This window comes from Poecile atricapillus, chromosome 2 (genome assembly GCF_030490865.1).
Source record: "Poecile atricapillus isolate bPoeAtr1 chromosome 2, bPoeAtr1.hap1, whole genome shotgun sequence".
Classification (NCBI taxonomy): domain Eukaryota; kingdom Metazoa; phylum Chordata; class Aves; order Passeriformes; family Paridae; genus Poecile; species Poecile atricapillus.
The window spans coordinates 20,530,071-20,549,161 of record NC_081250.1 but is presented as its reverse complement, the minus strand read 5'-3'; the positions used below and the strand labels follow the sequence as shown (position 1 = coordinate 20,549,161).

Below are 19,091 nucleotides of genomic sequence, written 5' to 3'. Positions count from 1 at the left end.
AGATACCAGTCAGGTACAATATGCTGAATGCTTATATGAACCGACTTCTACATGCTAAAAAAAAATTTAAAAAATCAACTAGAACAAAGTTTAAAATATGCCTTTTAATTGATGATTAATTTCTACAGTGCTACAATATTAACAATCTCTAAAACAAATATCCAAATCTATATCTCAAAAAATATTGTAATTTTTGCAAGTAAATAAGTTATTAGAAGTATCATATTGTGTTGCTTTTCTGTCTGTGTAAACTTCTAATGATATTTCATTTCAGAAGAAATAACAATAATAAGCAGCTGCAGTGCATTTACATTATTAAGAAACTTTAAATACATTTCTATACACATATATTCTATACACTTAGATAAATTTTTCTGCACTTACACTTTAACAAATCCACAAACTGAAAGGACATTCAAATACATTCAAGACCGAACAGAGAGGCAGGAGAGGTATGAATAAAGAGGCAACATGTTTCAGGTGGTACAACATGCCAGAGAAAATACTGTACATCACCAGCCGCTACCAGCTGCAGGTGGGAAATTGACAGCAATGGCCTAGAGACGGCTGGAGCCCAACGTTCAGTTCTCCACAGTTCTCTTGGGACAGCTCTCAGTTCACTTGTCAGATTTGCTTTTGTGACCTAAGAGTTCACCAGACAGGTCTTCTCCATCTGGGAAGTCACAGGGATGGATCAGCTGGGGACATCTGTGGAGCTGTCAGTCCTTCTGAAGGCGCTCGAGACCCCAGAACGGCACCAGTGGCACAGTGGGTGCCCGACACCGACCCGAGAGTGCCACCCACTGTGGAGCTGTGCCCTCCTGGGAGCAAGCTCATGGAGCTACCCTCGGCCAGCAGAAACCTGCCGCTTTAGCAGCCTGGCAAAGCATCGCAGGCAGTAACAGTACTGCAACTCACTTGAGCAAGAGAACAGAGAGCTCTGCAGAAAAATGGGGAGTTTGTTTTTTAAACAGCCATTGTGACAAACACAGAATGAAACATTTTAATAGGCTACGGTTAACCATCTATAAATACCGTTGGTTCAGCATGAATTTAAATTGTAAACTGGTAATAAATAATACAGTAAGTCTCAGCACATTTTAAAATATACATTATTAAATAAACTTTGACTTTCAGAAAAGCTTTCACCTTTTTTGTTAAAAAAAACCACTTAAAAAATCCTTTATGAACTGCAGCCAGTTTGCCTGCCTGCAAATTTTGATTTATGAAGCCCTACTGCCTAGTGCAGAACATTTATTTGTATTAACTTTCTTTTCTTTTTTTTCTTTCTACGGCAGATTAAGCACAAGCTCGATTCAAAAACTGTTACTGTCATTTAAACTAATTTAAAATTATAAATTATTATAATTATTCTGAATTGGTTTCATTCTGGTTTATTTAGTAACCATACACATATCCAAATATCCACTGAAGTAAGCTACTGTGAAGACCGAGAGTACCACAGTCAGAGCAGTAGCTAGACCTAGATTTAAAATGTACATGTTTCCATCTGGTCACAGAAAAGGGCTCCATGCACCTCGCTGTTAACTAGCCATGCAATCTATCCATGAACATGAATCTCGTTAAATGTTAGGTTCAATGGGAATTAGAAACAGCACCCTGCACCATTTCTCCAAGGCAGTTTATGCTGAAGTGTGCTGTGGAGATTGGTGCCCATCCTGGCAGGCCTGTATGTCTCAAGACACAGAGGCTAACAGATACAAAGGACAGCTGAGTGGAGCGGGAAAGCCCTCTCTGTAAAACACCCTTTGTGCACAGAGATCCTCCCAGCTGATCTCCTGAGCTCCCTCAGCAGATGGTAATGACAGCACTCGGAGCTTCCTCTCATCTCAGATCCTGAGGGGTGGGAGAAACGACATCTATCAACTACTGCTCAACATGGTCTCAGTGACCCCTTGGCAGGAAATGTAGAAGATGCAATATCTCAGCACCATATTCCTTCCTGCTGCCCATGCCCTGAAGCTGGGATCTGACCTCCAAACATTCTGGGCTAAACTGTGTAACAACCCAATCTGTCCCAAACCAGCTTTTCACAGTATGTGAATGCTGGGGAGAAATCCAGCTGCATTCAGGCAGAGTTTATGCAAAAGGTGGTTTCAGTTTCTACCTATAGTAGGAAATGTCACCTGATTAAAAGGAATCTCCCTATTTCTCTGTACTGCTATTCAAAAGGTTTCCTAAAGACATGCTCGATATGAATTCATTTCAGAAGGCCTATATAGAACAAGTAAGAAAATACCTTTATAAAGATTATTTGTTAAAGACTACATGAAAACTTTAGAGATGCTGATGTTCAAATACATTCCTAATCTTGTGTAAGCAGGAGGATTTTAATGCTTTAGAAAACTAAGAATATTGCAGAGAGGAAGACAAAAGACAGATGTAAAAAAGTTGGAAAGAGAGCACCATATGAAAATCATACTTAAGTTCCACTTAACAGGTTAATTAAATGTTTTGAGGTGGTATATAGAAATTTAAGTAAACTACCTAGGATAAAATCCTAGCTCATCTGAAGTCAATAGCAAGAAGATTTTACCTGCAATTCTCACTATGTTCTAGAATAGCAACCAGACAAGAGGACAAGGCCTCAAGCTGTGCCAGGGGAGGTTCAGGTTGGACATCAGGAAGAATTCCTCCACAAAAAGGCTGGTAAGGCATTGGAACTGCCTCCCCAGGGAGGTGGTGGAGTCACCACCCCTGGAAGCATTCAAGAAGCAGCTGGACATTGCACTTAGTGCTACAGTCTACTTGATGTGGTGGTGTTCAGTCAAAGGTTGGACTTGGTGACCTTGGAGGTCTTTTCCAACCTTACTGATTCGTGAAAAGGAGGCTTCAGTGAAAGGCTTCAGTCAAAAAACAGAAGGAAGAAAAGAACATGTTGCATACTTTTTTTTAGGTAAATGCCATGCAAACTAATCTACATGGCAATTTCTGTGGTCAAAGAAACATTGAATGTGATACTGTAAGTAATTTTTAGCTTTACTTTTATTTGTTTATTATTTAGCAAGACTGTTTTGCAGCAGTAAATCCATTTTTAAACTGTATCGTTACCTTGAACATTGTTGCTTTATGGAAGTGCAACCCAAGATTGTAGCAAACAGTGTTGTATTTTTTTCATTTCACATGTACAAAATGATATAAAAATAGGTCCTTGATTAATATATAATAATATCCTTAGGCCACAATAAAAACAAATATAATACACTTTTATAGTGTAAGCATTCCTTTTAGAAGGAATACCTTCTATGAGATACACTCATCTGATCAAGGATTTCAAAATCACATCCTTAAGTATCCAATGCATTTTCAATGAATTAATAGCTATGATCTTCAGTGAGCTGCCCTGACAGTAAAAAAAGAGACACAGAACTTAATCTAATCTTAGTTTCCCATATTTCATCACACTATTCTGTTAGCTAATGGAGATACATTTCCCAAAACTGCCAATATGTTCCTCATAGTTTATAAAACAGTACTGAAAGAATGTTGGACACATACAACTGCTAGTCTGAACATGTATAGCACAACTGTTTTGTGATTCAGTGTTGTAAATGTAGTTTATATTTTAAACTTTTCACAATTTTAGCTGCATATAAAATAGAAGTAGTAAGTTAAATTAGAGCACCTTGTATGAAATTGAAGGAATACAAAGTTTACACCTTTTAAAATTTAAAGAAATACAACTGATCTGTCTCAAGTCAGCTATGCACCTGTCATATAAAAGGAAACTCATTTACGTGTAATGAAGACATGCATAAATATCACAAATTCAAGGCACAACATGGAATTTGAAAGTTAGGGACATAGCAAATCCTTGCTTTTTTATCAAATTACCTGATACACCTTTTTCTGGCATATCTACAAATTTCAAAAAGTTGTATTATCATAGAATTGTTGAAGCTAAAAATGGAAACTTCCTATTCAAATATGTCTCTTGCCAACTCTAACAGAAAACCTTCCAAGACACTGCATGCATTGATAAGCACTACTATGTCGTTCTGTAACCTAAGTGATCTCATTGGTAGGACCTTTCTTCTGATATTCATTGGCTATTTACCTTGTTTCAAATTCATCACAGCTACACCTCCATACTTAGAAAAGCTCTTCCATGTGTTTATCATATAACAAATTACACATATTAATGACTCAATCTTTCTGACTTCTTTCTCACTTCAGCCGGTTTTGTTATTGTCCTCTGAGCTTTCAGAAGATTATCCAATTCTTCATCCCTGAGGTAGCCAAAATATAAGACTGTACTCCAGAAGTTACCTCAGCAAAAACACGAATATTCTGACATACAGCTGCCTGATGCAGCTCTTCCATATATGTATACACTTTTTTTGACATAAGTGAAGCCAGAAGCAAGATAGGTTTGTTGCCGACATTTTCAAGGCTTTGTACCACATTACTACATTTCTGTCTTCTCTCTCTCACTAAGTATCCAGGTTTCCTCAAACACATCACCTTTTCTCTGATCTAGGCTGCTAGATAAAAATCTTATTTGTTGGACCTCTCCCACTCAGGTATCATATAGTGTAATATCATCTGTAACTTCCATCAATGTACTGTTGATCCTTCTTGAAGATTATTGAAGACATGAAATAGAATTAGGTCAACACATTATAAACAATTAATAGGGAGGAAGCAATTAAAATTGCCTAATGGGATGAATCAAAGCACAATTTATATTTTAAGATGATATTTTAAATATATTTTATCCCACTGAACTATTCAAAAGAAGTCAAATATCTCACCATAGCTACAGTTTTTCAATGTGATACTGATTTTCTGCATACATAATTTAAATGTAGAATAGGAAACATGCTGACAATCAGCTTTGCTCTGCAAAGGAATCCCATTCCAGCCACTGATTAGAGAAAGGTAGGCACATCCTGTCTACTCCTCAGCACAAATTTTAACCAGTTAATATTATATCTATTATTCTAAGTATCTTTAAAATGACAAATGAAAATACAGGGAGGTCTAAATTTGCACTGACAATCAAGAATTCAGCTCCTTTCAAAAGTCCCTCTGGAATTCTTCAGTGTGATATTGTAATTCAAAAAATGTTGAACAACATCCTACAGCACTTATAATTTGAAAGGTATTACTCAATATAAAGCTTAAATACCATTCAATTCACCTACTCTATGAAAAACATCCTTACCTAATTTACACTCTGATTTCCAGAAGACTCACTTTCAGTACAACTTATCAACTCTTCTTCTGTTCCTGATAATCACTACAGGTCATAACAGAACTTTCAGAACAGAAGGCACAGTAGTCAACTATTCTAATTCTTAAAGCTACTTGTCAACCTATTGAAAGTAAGAAAATATTTCTTTGAACAATTGAACAATTAAAAACCAAAGTGAATCTGAGGATGAAAAGGTAGGTCTGAAAATATATTAATTGTAAAAATAATACAGTCCATGATATTTTAGGCACAGTTGTTTATTCTTGTTCCATGTTTTAAAACTTGGACTCAGAAAAATCAGAGGAAGTTTTGGATTTTTACCCTCCTTCTCCTTTCCACTAAAAGCACCATGGTTACACAGCTTGATTCAATCGTCCTTTTCCACAATCACTTCTCCATGAAGCACCCTTCTTCTCTGCCGCAGCATGTGGAAGTAGAGTTGTGGAAATACTTGATCAAAGCATAAAAGAAAGCAAATTAGATGGAAAAATTCAACAGATCACATAATGGAAAACCACAATTTTACAGAATTATGAACTGAATAAAAATTATGGCACACAGTGGTTGAGTTGATTAAGGTGAATAATAGCAAGTCACGAACATTTCAGTGATTTAAAAAAACAGTAATTACTCAAAGCTCAGACAAGACCCCCTGAATAAATACCCTGTATTCAAGGAACTTCACTCCAGCAGTTTCCTGGTAGAAACAGGATTTAACCACATTCTGGTAGTTGAAGACTTTTAATCTGTCCTAAGCATTTTTGAATTAAGACTTGGAGGAAGATACAAATTTACTCTATTTGTTCAAGTCTGAAGAAAGAAGATCCCTCTTTCCTGTCCCTCTGTCATCTATTATATTACTGTCCTGCTGACAGAGTTGATCCTTATATTTAATGGCTAGAAAACTGGATTTACTCCTGAAGAGTTGTTATATAAACAGATGTAAAAGTGTAAGTAAGTTATCACACCTTAGCATATTTTTTATTGACATAAATTTCCCTTGTTGGCCTTCATGTTTCTTGGGACAAAAAATTTCAGTGTGTGTGCATATTGTAGAAGTCCATATTGAAGGTTGCCTCCTCAAATGAATACCTTCCATGGATGCAGATCATAGACCTTTTAACTTCAGTTTTCCAATTTCTCTCCCAATCTGCTGCCTCAATGCACAGATTATAAAATAAAAATTATTATATATTCCATTATTTATTTTATCTAAAATATTACATTTGCCTAGTTTGGTCTAGCCCTATTGATGGTGGAATATCTGGTATATCAGGTTGCTTTCTCCTTGTCTTCAATGCTTAGGTACAAGTGGAAATAACACTGGAAGTGAAAGACAAATACTCCACTGCTACCTCCATGGCTTCTGGTATGCATAAACACAAGGACAAACTGATTAAACCAAGGATTGCAGATGTTCAGAGAGGTTTGAGGGGGTTGACTTCTGCAAAAACAAAATCTTAGAGAATACTGCTTCAAGTTTTTCCTGAACATGCCTGAATGGAGACTTTGCCAAGGTAAATGGTTATTAGTAGCAAAACGCCTCAGCAAGTCTCCGGCACAACTTGCAGAACCATTTTTAAGTCAATACTTCGAAGTGGGAGAGGTACTAGAAAGTCTCAGTGACACAGTTACAGACATTTCTGTGTGTAAGCAAAAAGTTTTCTAACTTTGTCCAAGTCTGAGAATTAATTTTAGCATTTTCATTGAAATTTTTAAGACAGATTTTGTTCCTAAGAAGGTCACAGGACAGAAAATTTCAGCCTAACCAATTAAAACATAGTAAAGCTTGGAACAACAGAAAGCAGGACTTTACAGTAGAAAGTGTTCAGCAAATTTTAATACAGCCAGTGTTCATTGCATCACTGAAGATTAATTATTATGTTGTTAAAATGTTTCTACAGTTAAACAGTACTTACATGGCACATAGGAGAACATGACAATAATAAGGAAGTAATAGTAGTCAAAGGAGACATTGTATTTGTTGGGGAGTCTCAGTGAAAACATTCCTGTTTTCTTCACATAGGGTAAAGCAGCATATATGGTTAGCAGTTCACCTGCAACTCCAGCAGGATACAAAATGATAAAAAAGTTGTATCTGCATTGTAAAATAAAGAAAAAAAACCAAAACATTGTGAGAAACACCCTATAAACTTAAAATTTTCTCTTGTTATTATTAGTTGCACAGCAATGTATTAAAGTAGTTCCTACACCAGAATCAAGGAGCACATCCTGACTTGACATAAAATACCAGTTTCAGTTACTTTTAATAAAGTTGCTTAGATTGACAAGAGAATGCAGTCCTCAGTGCTTTCTTTAAAAAAACAGTTGAGTATCAGAATGTTTTTATGTTTTTCTAATAAAACAATCCTCAAATTTTTAGTCTCCAATAATGACTTTTTTAAAATGTACTATTCTTACTCCTATTGCCATTGACAGGATTCAGACCAGGACTGAATCTCAAATTCAGATGATCCTACATATTTTCATCACAATGCACAGACACTGGGTCAAATGTATGTACTACAATTTGTTTGAAGATAATGATGCTGAAAAACATCAGAAGCCTGTTTTACTCACTACAGCATGGGAATACTACACTTACCACTAATGTAAATTGGAATAAAAAAAGGAAAGAAAATGACAGTGCCAGAAACTGATCAGATCCATTTTAAAGTGAGATGATGTTCAAATAAAAGGCAAAGCATCTAATTGAAAGATAATGTGGTTTGAATGCCAAAGGCCACATGGGCAGTGACAAATGAAAATTGTAATCAATACACTTTGTGCTGTCCTTTCACACAGTGCACCATGGATATGCAGGTTCTCCTAAGGAATAATTCTCCAGTTCACATAGGGAACAGCAATGAGCTGTCACAAAGAGAGAAAGGTACAGTGGGCACTCCCTGACCAAAAGAAATGGGATCCAAACAGCAGCAACTAACCATGAAACCCTCCTAGATGCAGAAGGGCTTAGAAGACTCACAGATGAGGGGAATCACAGAATAGTTCAGGTTGGAAGGGACCACAGTCAATCATCTGTTCCAACCTCCCTGCTCATGCAGGGTTATCCTAAAGCACACGGCACAGGATGGTACCCAGATGGTTTTTGGATATCTCCAGTGAGAGAGACACTGGATTGTCTCTCTGGACAATCTGTTCCAGTGCTTGGTCACCTGCACAGTAAAGATGTTCTCCCTCATACTCAGGCGGAACTTGCTGTGCATCAGTTTCTGCTTTTTGTTTCTTGTCCTGCTGCTAGGCAGCACCAAGAAGAATGTAGATTAGACAAGAAGGAAGTGATACTTTACATATTGTTTGTCTCTATGCAGTTATAAGGTAAAGATCTCTCTTGGTACTGAATTCACACCCAGTTGTGCTGTTTGTTTATCCATAAATCTTGATGGGATATTTTAGACTCTATGAAAAAATAATATATTTTCAAATGTTTTGTTTATATTAATATTTGACCATAAATCTCCCCAGTGAGAATGTCAATTTTCCCTACTGTTTATATTAAGGAAACAAAATTCTGTTTTTCAAGGCACACTGACCTGATGGTAATAATATTATTGTCAATGTAATATGTTCTGAGTGCATTTCTTTTTTTGAAGTCTGTATGAAAAACAACTGATGATAGAAAATCTGACTATCTTTAAGTTTGTTGTTAAGTGCTTAAACAAGTCTGTCACTTAGGCACTAGCAAAAAGGTAATGTTTTGTAAGACTGGACATAAATATCAGACATATCAAAGAACTGCATTAGAAGCATCAAACCTGCATTATCTATAAAACAAAAATAAAGGAAAATAACAAACAAACTCTTTTAAATAATAGTCGCCTGTACTGACTGTAGGTTAGATATTTTTCTTCTAACATAGTAAGTCTGATTTATATGTATTTTTCAAATAATGAATACATAGAATCCTGTTCCAGTTAGGCCTCTTGATAAACACATACAGACTCTCTAGTGTATGTGATCTAGTGGCCAACCCTAAGTATGCTTCAAAATCAAAATAGTTTTGATATAGAACACAATTTTTAGTGGGCTAAACTATGTCAGTACTTAACTTCACTACATGGATATAATCTTAAAAAAGCTCTGATAAAGTAGAACTTCTTATAAAGTAATAATACAGATTGAATGACAACAACTCCCACATTTTCAAAGAACTAATATCCACAAAGACTAGCACAGGTGCTTAATTTTGGGCAATGTATTCAAGAGCATTTTGAAGAGTCATAGTGAAAATTAAAAGATGACTCCAAAGATAGAGAAAAAAAAAAATAGAGTAAGTGAAATCAGAGTTCAAACTGAGACACAGCAAAGAAAAAAACATATCCCAAAAAACTCAGCTAAAATATTTTAACATTTTAAACCAAGCAAAAATGATCCCAAATACAGAAAGCAACTGACTTGCACTTTGCTGACACATAACCAAAGCTCAAACATCTGCTCTCCTGTGTGTGTGTGTTAGTTCAGCATGCGTGAAACCAACATGCACAGAATCATGAGAAACTCAAGTGCAAGACATCTCCACCTGGCCCATTTAATGAAGTATGGCAAATGGTTGAGCAGGTTGAATGTGTAGAAGGAATATCGAGTAATCTCTGTCACAGTCCATACGACCAGAAAAAGAATAACGCTCTCCTCATTCTGGATCTGCAGAAGTATAAAGAACCAACATTTTCTACATCCTCAGGCTTCTTTTCTGTGCAAATTGCAAAAGACTTCTCTTTGAGATACATAGAGCAGAACTATTGTCTTGTAAAGAAAGAAAATTTAGGTACAAAGGTGATATGCTGAAGCCATTACCATGTAAAGTTCATTATCATGTGTTTACTAACATACAGACATTTGTCAACTGAGCAATATTCATCCATTATGCAAATATCAAAATATAAAACCCTGTAATTATGCTTATTTCTCCTCTTTATTCTCTACCTACATTTTACTAGACTATCTAACTATCCCTCTTTCATTGGTGGTTGACCTACTTGTTTACATTCTTTTTCTCAAAACAGCAAGAATAACAAAATGCTACAGAAAGTATGTTCTTCTCATAATCACTTTTTAATCATTCTGCATTTCACTACTCTATTTTCTAGACATTCTCTTACTTTTTATCTTGCTTCTTCTTCAATGTATAATACACATCTCCATGAAACTTTAGACAAGACAAATTGCTTTTTATAAGCTACTAACCCAGCTTGGTCACAGAAGACCAAGTTTGGCAGACTTCAGGGAGCTCTAAGACAGTTTAAGGAGTTGGAGCACAGATGGCTCACTAAATGAAGAGCAGTTCATTTAGTAGATCAGGAGCTTTGGGTAAACTCATTCAACAATCCCGTGTAAGATTTAAGTTCTGAGTCATTAAACTGCCTCATCGGTAGGTAGCACATCTCTACTGTTCCAAAACACTACTTCTTTTTCACTCTGAATGAACAAATAAACAAAAGTCCCCATATACAAAGAAGGCACCTGGGGATCTATTACAAACACTACCTTCTGTGAGAAAGAGCTACACACAAGTAATTTTCCTTCCTTTAAGAGGGGAGGAATTTTGTAATACACTTCTATGCCTGAAGGCTGAAAAGCTCCAGGGAACGCTGTGAAATAGAATAAAGCAACACAAGTTCTGTTAAAGTTACAAAAAAGGAAAATGATTTTTCAAAATAAAATGCAACATGGTGACAAAGCTTAATATATCTCCAAGATGCTGAAAATCCACAACTCTGTCAAAGATCAAGAAGAATTATAAGCGCTCATAAAATCTCACCCTCAATGTGTCAGTCAAAGAAGGTGCACTTTTAGCAGAAGGATCTCGCCAACATCATAAAGAAAATGGAAGCATAAAAATAGCACCAAAATCACAAACAAACAGCAGCAACTGAAGTGCCAAGACATCTAAACAAATAAGTAAAGGGAAAGACAGAATTAGGCTGTTCTTTGCCTCATACAATTAGAGACAAACATTGATAACTCAAACTTGGATTAATGTCACAGTGCTAAATCCAAGCAGAAGAGCTTTAAATAAGTATGCAGAGAATTCCTATCTGCTGCCTTGCAAAGCTGCAGTCAAGTGGGGAGGTCTGGCTCTGGCTATTATCACTGACATGCCTCTCACCACCTAAAGTGACCCTGAATATTCATGCCTGCTAAGCAGTAACAGCGTGAAATACAATCAGACATACATTTAAATGTATTTCTTTTTGGACACAGCTTGGTCTACAGTAGCGTAGATAGAGGAAATAAAAGAAATTGCTGGATATACTAAAGATTTAGTCCACTGTAGATAATAAAAAATGGAAAAATGCACTGCTATAGTCCAGCTCATGTGTAGACATTCAATATAAAAGTCTTGTTAATCTTTGAGACACTTTGCCTTACAGAAAAATATAAAAAATTAGCTTACCAAAAAAAACCCCAACAAACCAAACCAAAATCAAAAAGTCATAAAACAAAAAACAAAACACCAACAAGAAAAAAGAAGAACAAACAAAAAAAACACCCCTATGATAAGCCTATTTAATTTAATCCATGTTAAGAAAATTGACAGTAAAGGCAAAGATGCAGTGTAGAAAACAAGTCCTCCAGTGAAATGAAATGAAGAGTTGATAACTGAGGCAGGTGCAAGGATAATTCAACTGCAGAGAGGCCTATGCCATCTGCTGGTGAGACAGTTTAATGGCTCAGCTTTTCAAGTTCCGAAAAAATTCAGGGGCACAAAATCTATCATTTAATTTTTTACATGCCTTTCATAGAAAGCACACCTCACAAACTGAATGTAATGTCCTACCTACTAGCTGTGAACTGCTTGTTTCATTCTGCTAATGGATCACTAGCCTTACAACAGCCACCTACAGCCAGGCAAATAAACCATTATCATTTACACAGGTCCTTAAGCCCCACTGTGACATACTGGATGTCGTTGAATGTTAATACTACTATACCATTAAAATTTTGAGAAGGTTTCTAAAAAATTTTCAAAATTGCAACCATGCTTATCTACGTGAATTCAAGACACAAATTTAAAGACATAAATTTACATTTTATTTAGATAAATTCAGCAAGTGCTAACTAAAACTTTTGAAAGGGAATGTTTAACATGAGGGTAGTTTTGCTTGTAAATAATAGAAGCAATCACTGATTTCATTTAGGCAGACCACACTGAAGACACTGCTCATTCACAGCTCAGACCCAGAACTCAGTCTCCTGGCAAGAATCATACAAATTCTGTTTTGTAACCCTAACTTCCAAAATTGCATTCAAATATGTAAGCATCCTCTACAGGAATAGAATTAATTTTAGATTGGTCTTCTTTGTGAAATGAGAACTGTAGTAATATCTTCTCTTTAAAAGCAATCAAAACGTAATTTGCTCACACACATACCTGTTTTATACTATGTGCAATGAACCACACCATGAAGATTCTTGAACTCACTTGGACCCCAGTCACAAGCACAGATGTGCGAACTATTCCTTAAAAAGAGAAACATGTTATCTCTGTTCCACAATTCATTATTTTAACTAGTTACAGGAGAAACTAGAACAAAGAACTCACCAACTGCACAGTGGATTACCTGTAAATAAAAATAAGTCAGAGGTTACTGACGGGCAGCATGTTACTAGTGACCCTATAAACATGGCATTCTGATATAAACCTAGGCTCAATTCTGGCTTTTGTCTCCCACTAAAACTCTTAAAAAGAAATACATGGGAGAGCCCTGGCAATCAGTGTTGGGACGCTCAATATTTGAGCTGTGAACTACATGAAATAGATTTGTGTTGCAAATTAATTGTAAATACTTGACATTTTGATACTTACAAAGCATTTTATTCAACTAGTAAGCTTCTCTTCCTTTACCTTATTCAAAGAAGAATTTTACAGGACAGCATAGAGGAAGTCATATAAGGAATGCTAATCACACAGCAATTTTAAAATGGTCTGCATTCACTACAGATTAATATCATTATTATACTTTTGTCAATAACAGCTATGAAGCTTTAGATACAATATATTTTCTGGTCAGTAATGTTTAGCGAATGAAGTGCTTTTCATTATTTTGGCAGGTTTGAATAGAATTACTTACTGTGAAAGTTTAACAGCACAAAAGCCTATATACAGCTGGTGACATGATTTTAACAGTTGTTTGAACTACAGGTGTTGTAGGCAGATTGAGAAAAGTTAAAATGTAGATAGATATTCTTTGTTGTGCCTGGGAAAGAACTGTGAGTGCTCCATTAACCCAGCAATGAAACTTCATTCCACAGATGTACCAGAAATGAGACCACTAGTGCATAGTTTGCAAAAGTATTACTTAAAGAATACTTTGCACATCTTGCACAGACCCCATTGCAATGAATTATATGAGGTACATGAATCCCGTCTTGAAACAAGCAGAAGCAGGAAAGGCACAGAAGGATAGTAAGTCCAGTATAAAGAATATAAGGTAAGCTATAATCTCTGAGATGGTGACATCTACTACACTAGGGGGCTGATCTGCTGGCTGTGGTGCCTTTGGGATTTTGCCTTTTGCATTAAATAGTCTCAAATCAAAGCAGTTCCTAGGCACTGATTTAAAGAAATATTAAAATTAAGTTTGAAAAACATGTGCCCATTTGTTTCAAGTAATCACTTTGCCCCACCCCCAAAACTTCATTAAATAATAAAGTAAAAACGACTTTAAGTACTAATATAATATTTTTATTTTAAATTCAGGATAATAATGTGTTTTGCCTATAATATGCAGCATCCAGTAAAGCAAACTAATGTTTAAAATTTACCTCAAGCAAAGCAAATGTCTGGAAAAATTTAAGCGTCTTTTGAACGCTTCTGAATAAGCCTCTATGTGTTCCTTTCTGTATATAAAACCGCACCATGGCAATACCTAATACCAGCCACCTATAAAAGAAAGAGAATGGATACATTTCAAATTAGAATTCTAAAAATATCCATCCATCGTAAATAATTTAGTAGAGTATTTTTCTTCACAGATTATTTTGATTCTTCATTTGTCGGTATTCTTAGATCATCAAAAATATCTTTAGACATAAATAGTATAAAATATTATGTAAATATTACACTCATCTCTTTACTTGGAAAAGAATGAAGAAGAACTTGTTGCCCTCTGAGGACTGACTTAATTGAGGGAACCCCCCAAAACCACCCATTAGACTTTTCTCTAGCAGTGACTAAATATTTTTACTATTAAATTCTCATGCATCTTTACTTTATTAAATATTGTTGTTTGAAACCACATTATAAGCCTGACACTGAAGTCACTGTTTGGATTGCAAGTTTGTAAAAGTAAACAACTGGAATTTATGCACATCAGTTTTACATTTTTCATGGCCCCTCAACTCACTGATTTCAGGACTGACCAGTGATCTTAATGCTCCTGTTTGTAATTGTCCAAATGAAGTTACCCCTCCAGTTATGTTTTCCAAAGTGTTGAGAAGTGTTTTAAAAGTTGGCTTAAAAATCAGACTCCAAAGTGCTGAAAGATGGGTGTTCTATGCTCCTGGCTTCCAGAAGCAGATATATTTAACTAGCTTATTTGAGGGGGTTGGATAAATTTATTTTGGTTTTTTTAGGAAACTGAAAAATTATGGCAACTAATAACCCTTCCAATGTAAAAGAAAGAAAAAGTAGCAGTATCTTTTAATTGTAGTAGAATTTGACTTAAAAATAGTTAAAACTTAAATTGAGATTTAGAATGGAAATTGAGATAAAAAAATAAATGTCTAAACTGTGGGTTGGTCCCATAACCAGCCTAGACTCTGTAAAATAATCCAAGGCATGAGGAATTCCTTCCATGTAATAAACCCATTTTTATATAATAAGGATATTCCAAGCAGTGTACTATATGTTCCTCAATCATGGCATTGGTTGGGTAGGAATGGACCCTAGAGATCATCTAGTTCCAACCCCCTCTGCTATAAGCAGGGGCACCTTCCACTAGACAAGGTCACTCAGGGCCCCATCCAACCTGGCTTTGAACATCTCCAGGAATGGGGCATCCACAGGTTCTGCAACCTCTGCAAGTGCTTCACCACCCTCTGAGTAAAGAATTTCTTCCCAATATCTAATCTAAACCTGCCCTCTTTCAGTTTACACCCATTATACCTTATTCTATCACTGCAGTCCCTTGTGAAAAGTCCCTCTCCTGCTCTCTTGTGGGCTCCCTTCAGGAACTGAAAGGTCACAATTATGTCACCCTGGAGCCTTTCATTATCCAGACTGAAAAAACCCAACTCTCTCAGCCTTTCAGATCTATACCTCATTCTTAAAATATTGCATTAGCAAGAAGACTGAAAACTTCAGGTTTCAATCCAAGAAGACTAAGAAAGTACAAGAATTCTTTAACGTAGACATAGGCATAGCAAGAGCTATGGATGGCTACTTTGAGAGGTAAAAGAAAATCAAAAATGCCAAAAATTTAGTTTAATGTCTCCTCTGATGTTGCTGGGAACAATTACTCAGTCCTTTCACTTTTCATAAAGCCATAGCAAGTATATTCTACAGCAGCATGAGCTCTGGCTAACGAAGGGCCCAAGTAACAAAGCAGAAAAGTCTCAGAAATACTCAGAGGCAGATTCAGAGATTATAAACATTCAGAGAAATATTTACATAAACATTTGGATAAATATTTAACTCATCTTCTTGTAGTCCTTCCTGAGCATAAGGCATAGGCTAGCACTGGAAGCAGGGTACCTGGAATTAGCAATCTTTGGTGAGATCCATTCTGCTGTAAGAGCGTGAGAGCCGCTCGGATCCTGACAGCTCCCTGCTCACCTCGGATAGCACAGACTGCGGTATCAGCCCCTTAACAACGCCTACGCACGGCGGCTACTGCTATGCAGGCACTTGGTGTGCCCCATTCCAGCACTTCATGACAGCATTTCAAACTCACATAGAGTTACTCTGGCTTCCCCACTGCAGGAATGATTCCCCTCTTTGATCCTTTCTACTTTAAGCCCATGAATCCGATCTGTCAGCGCTCCAAAATTTTCCCCCGCAAGTGTTATTTAGATTTTACAACGGATTTTAAATATGAGTGCCCTTATTTCAGGTTGTCTCCAATCACTGTGGAAATGAGGAATTACTGGAATATCTCTGGTAGTCTTTCACAATGGAGCTCCCCTGTTTTATACTGTAGTGTTTGACAAGAAAAGGTGACAGTGAGCTTACATCCAGCTGGCAGCACAAATGTGGCAGCAACAGCCCTGTCCTAGACTTAGACTAAGAAGTCAAAAAACATTTAACCTAACAGGGCATTTTCTGCATCTCATTCCACAACCAAAGCGTTGCAGAGAGAAGTAATCTTGGACTACACTCAGAATCAAAGATGGCAAATGTATTTTTCTTAAATTATTTTTTATGTGGACATAAATTTCTGTAGACAGATTTGTTTAGCTGTCAGTGGCTTTGACTCTGGATCTCAGGAAAGCCCTTGCACTGATTATTAAAAATCATCAGGAAATGGAAAACACTATCTGTAATAAAGGCAGCATCTTCAGTTGAAAGTTGGGACTTTCAGCAAGACTGAATATTGATCTGTCATTTTTGCCCCTTAAATCTGTTTAGAAACAAAGATAAGCTGCAGGGTTTTTTTATTAGAATGGTTGTTAACATGTAGTTATACATTCCTTAAAACTCCAGAAACATTTTTCTATATTGCACTGCGTGGACAACTGGACAAATATACTGTTCTAGTTAAATAGTTATCCTGTGTAGTGTCTCTGTTAAGTATAGCTGTATTTCAAATAAGTATTTTTCTCCTAAATTGTACCCATAAATGATTATAATAATTTATTCCTATATTTTTTCTCTGTTTCCACATAAATATCCAATGTTGCATATCTTAATTTCTTTTGATATTAATGGAAAATGGGAGAGAAGGAAGTGGGAGGTACTGAAGCAGCACCTAAGGTCAAAAGTAATATGGTTCGATAATCTTTTAGAGACATATAAAAGTCAGTGGCAAGAGTCAGTGTTCATTAGCAAATTCACACATGGAGCACAAGACTGGTAATTCAATGAGGTAACATTAACCTCACGTAAAAGTACTTTTCAAAAAGTGCTGCAGTAATATGTGAACCGACTTGAATACGTATTCAAGATGCACAGTTGCTAGTGAGAATAAAGCCATTATGATCACATTCCTGGCTTTCTCCATCAGTGCTTGAGCTCCTGCTTCAACTGCGGTGCGTTAGTTTTACTCTAAGGGATTCAAAGGGCAGTGAGATCACGCATTAGTAACCAAAGTAAAACTGTTCTCGTTATGAACATCACACTAGAAGTTATAAATTTTTTAATTCCTAGCTTTCTTTTAAGTATGTGGAAATGAATAGCAACCTATTCATTTTTTTTCCCCCCCCAAGAGTTAGCGAACAGGGAAAATTTTCAAAGTGCTTCGAGCGCTAACAACATAAACCTGACTGCACTTACGATCTGTTATTCAACATAAATACCCTCTCCCAGCAAAGCCTCGCAGCACGGAGCAGAAGCCCAAAGGAACCTCCCCGGCTAGCGCAGCTCTTCCCGCGGGCCGCGCTGGTTTGGACAGCTCTGCCTGCCGGGACCCGGGGCGGGCTCTGCTCGCTCACAGCCAGGGCGCACCGGCCCGAGCGCGCTGCCCCACACGGGACCCCGGCCCTGAAGCCCCCGGGGCACCGAGGAGCGCTGTCGGCTCCCCGCGGACGGCCGGCAGCCCCCTCCGCATCCGGCGAGGCCGTGCCGAGGGACGCGGCTCCCCCGCCCGGCATTCCGGTCCCGGCTATACTTAACCTCCGCGGCGGGCGCGGGGTGACGCGCCGGCGGCTGGCAGCGCTGCACCGTATTAGGCAATGGCCGGCAGGCGAGGAGAGCCCCGCTCCCGGCGGCTCCCCCGCTTCCCGGCTCTCCTGCCCGGCCCCGCCGGGCCCCCGCCTCGCCCCGGCCGCGCCGCCCCCGCTCCGCGCCCCGCGGAGGCGCCGCGCTGCCGCCCGCGCCCGCTCACCCCGCGGTCATGGCGACGTTGTAGAAGATGAGCCAGGTCGTGGCCAGGGCGCCCAGCTTCTTCTTCTTCTTGCCATTCTCCTTCTCCTCCACCGCGCCGTTGCCGCCTCCGTCCTCCTCGCTGGACGCCATGGTTCCCCGGCCGGGAGCGCGGCGCACACGGGGGAGGAGGGGCTCCCTCCGCGGCGGGGCTGGGGCCGCGCTGACAGCCGGACCGAGCGCTGTCTCTCACCCCATCCGTCTTCCCCGAGGGCCGCTGCCGCCGCCAGCGGCTCACATGGCCCTGCGCGCTCCTCCCTCCGCGCCGCGGGTCTCCCCGGGTCAGCCGAGCCTGCGGGGGCGGGTGAGCCTCCACCGACGGGGAGATCCTGGTGGGATGGTAGCCGGCCTTGCTGCCGACCGTCAGGCAGGCACAGCCCAGCTCAGAAAAAGTGACAGAAAAAAGCGCAGCTCTTGGAAACACAGAATTACGTGTCTGAGATTGAACACCTGGGAGTCTGGCCAGACTGGTGGGAATGTGCCCAGGCCCCCGCCTCAGAGGCCAAACAGCCACCTGCCAGGGTGACCTCGAGAGTCTGATAGGGCTCCAGAAATACCACCCTCAATACAGGAGGAAGACTAAGGCTCACATCTGAGAAGGGGAAATTTCTTCCAAGGGCCTGAAGAGCTCCCAGGTGGCACACTGGAGGATGAGATTTGAGTATGCTTTTTAATGTAAATGTCTGCTGTCTCTGCAAGTACACAGGGAAGCTAAGCCAGCACAGGCATCATTGCTGGGACTAGCTCTGGAAGTCCCCTTAGCCTGAGGCAATGTGACATGGTGCTTTAAAGTTGTGGGCTGCACTCACTATCCTCACACCTGGCTTAGCC

General features: G+C 38.5%; 1 protein-coding gene across 2 annotated transcripts; it reads right to left on the bottom strand.

The window, feature by feature from the left end:
• Positions 1-97: 97 nt before the first annotated feature.
• Positions 98-18,506, bottom strand: HACD1 (3-hydroxyacyl-CoA dehydratase 1). 2 transcript variants are annotated; one of them, XM_058832289.1, is made up of 7 exons: positions 18,223-18,506; positions 14,006-14,123; positions 12,783-12,801; positions 12,612-12,694; positions 9,759-9,880; positions 7,138-7,316; positions 98-5,668 (listed from the first exon to the last, which is right to left on the bottom strand). In XM_058832289.1, the coding sequence occupies exons 1-7, from the start codon at positions 18,351-18,353 to the stop codon at positions 5,586-5,588; spliced, it is 735 nt and encodes a 244-aa protein (XP_058688272.1). In that variant the 5' UTR covers positions 18,354-18,506; the 3' UTR covers positions 98-5,585. The 2 variants fall into 2 exon arrangements, with proteins under 2 accessions (XP_058688272.1, XP_058688271.1); XM_058832288.1 differs by having other exon boundaries at positions 12,612-12,700; positions 18,223-18,503.
• Positions 18,507-19,091: the final 585 nt, after the last annotated feature.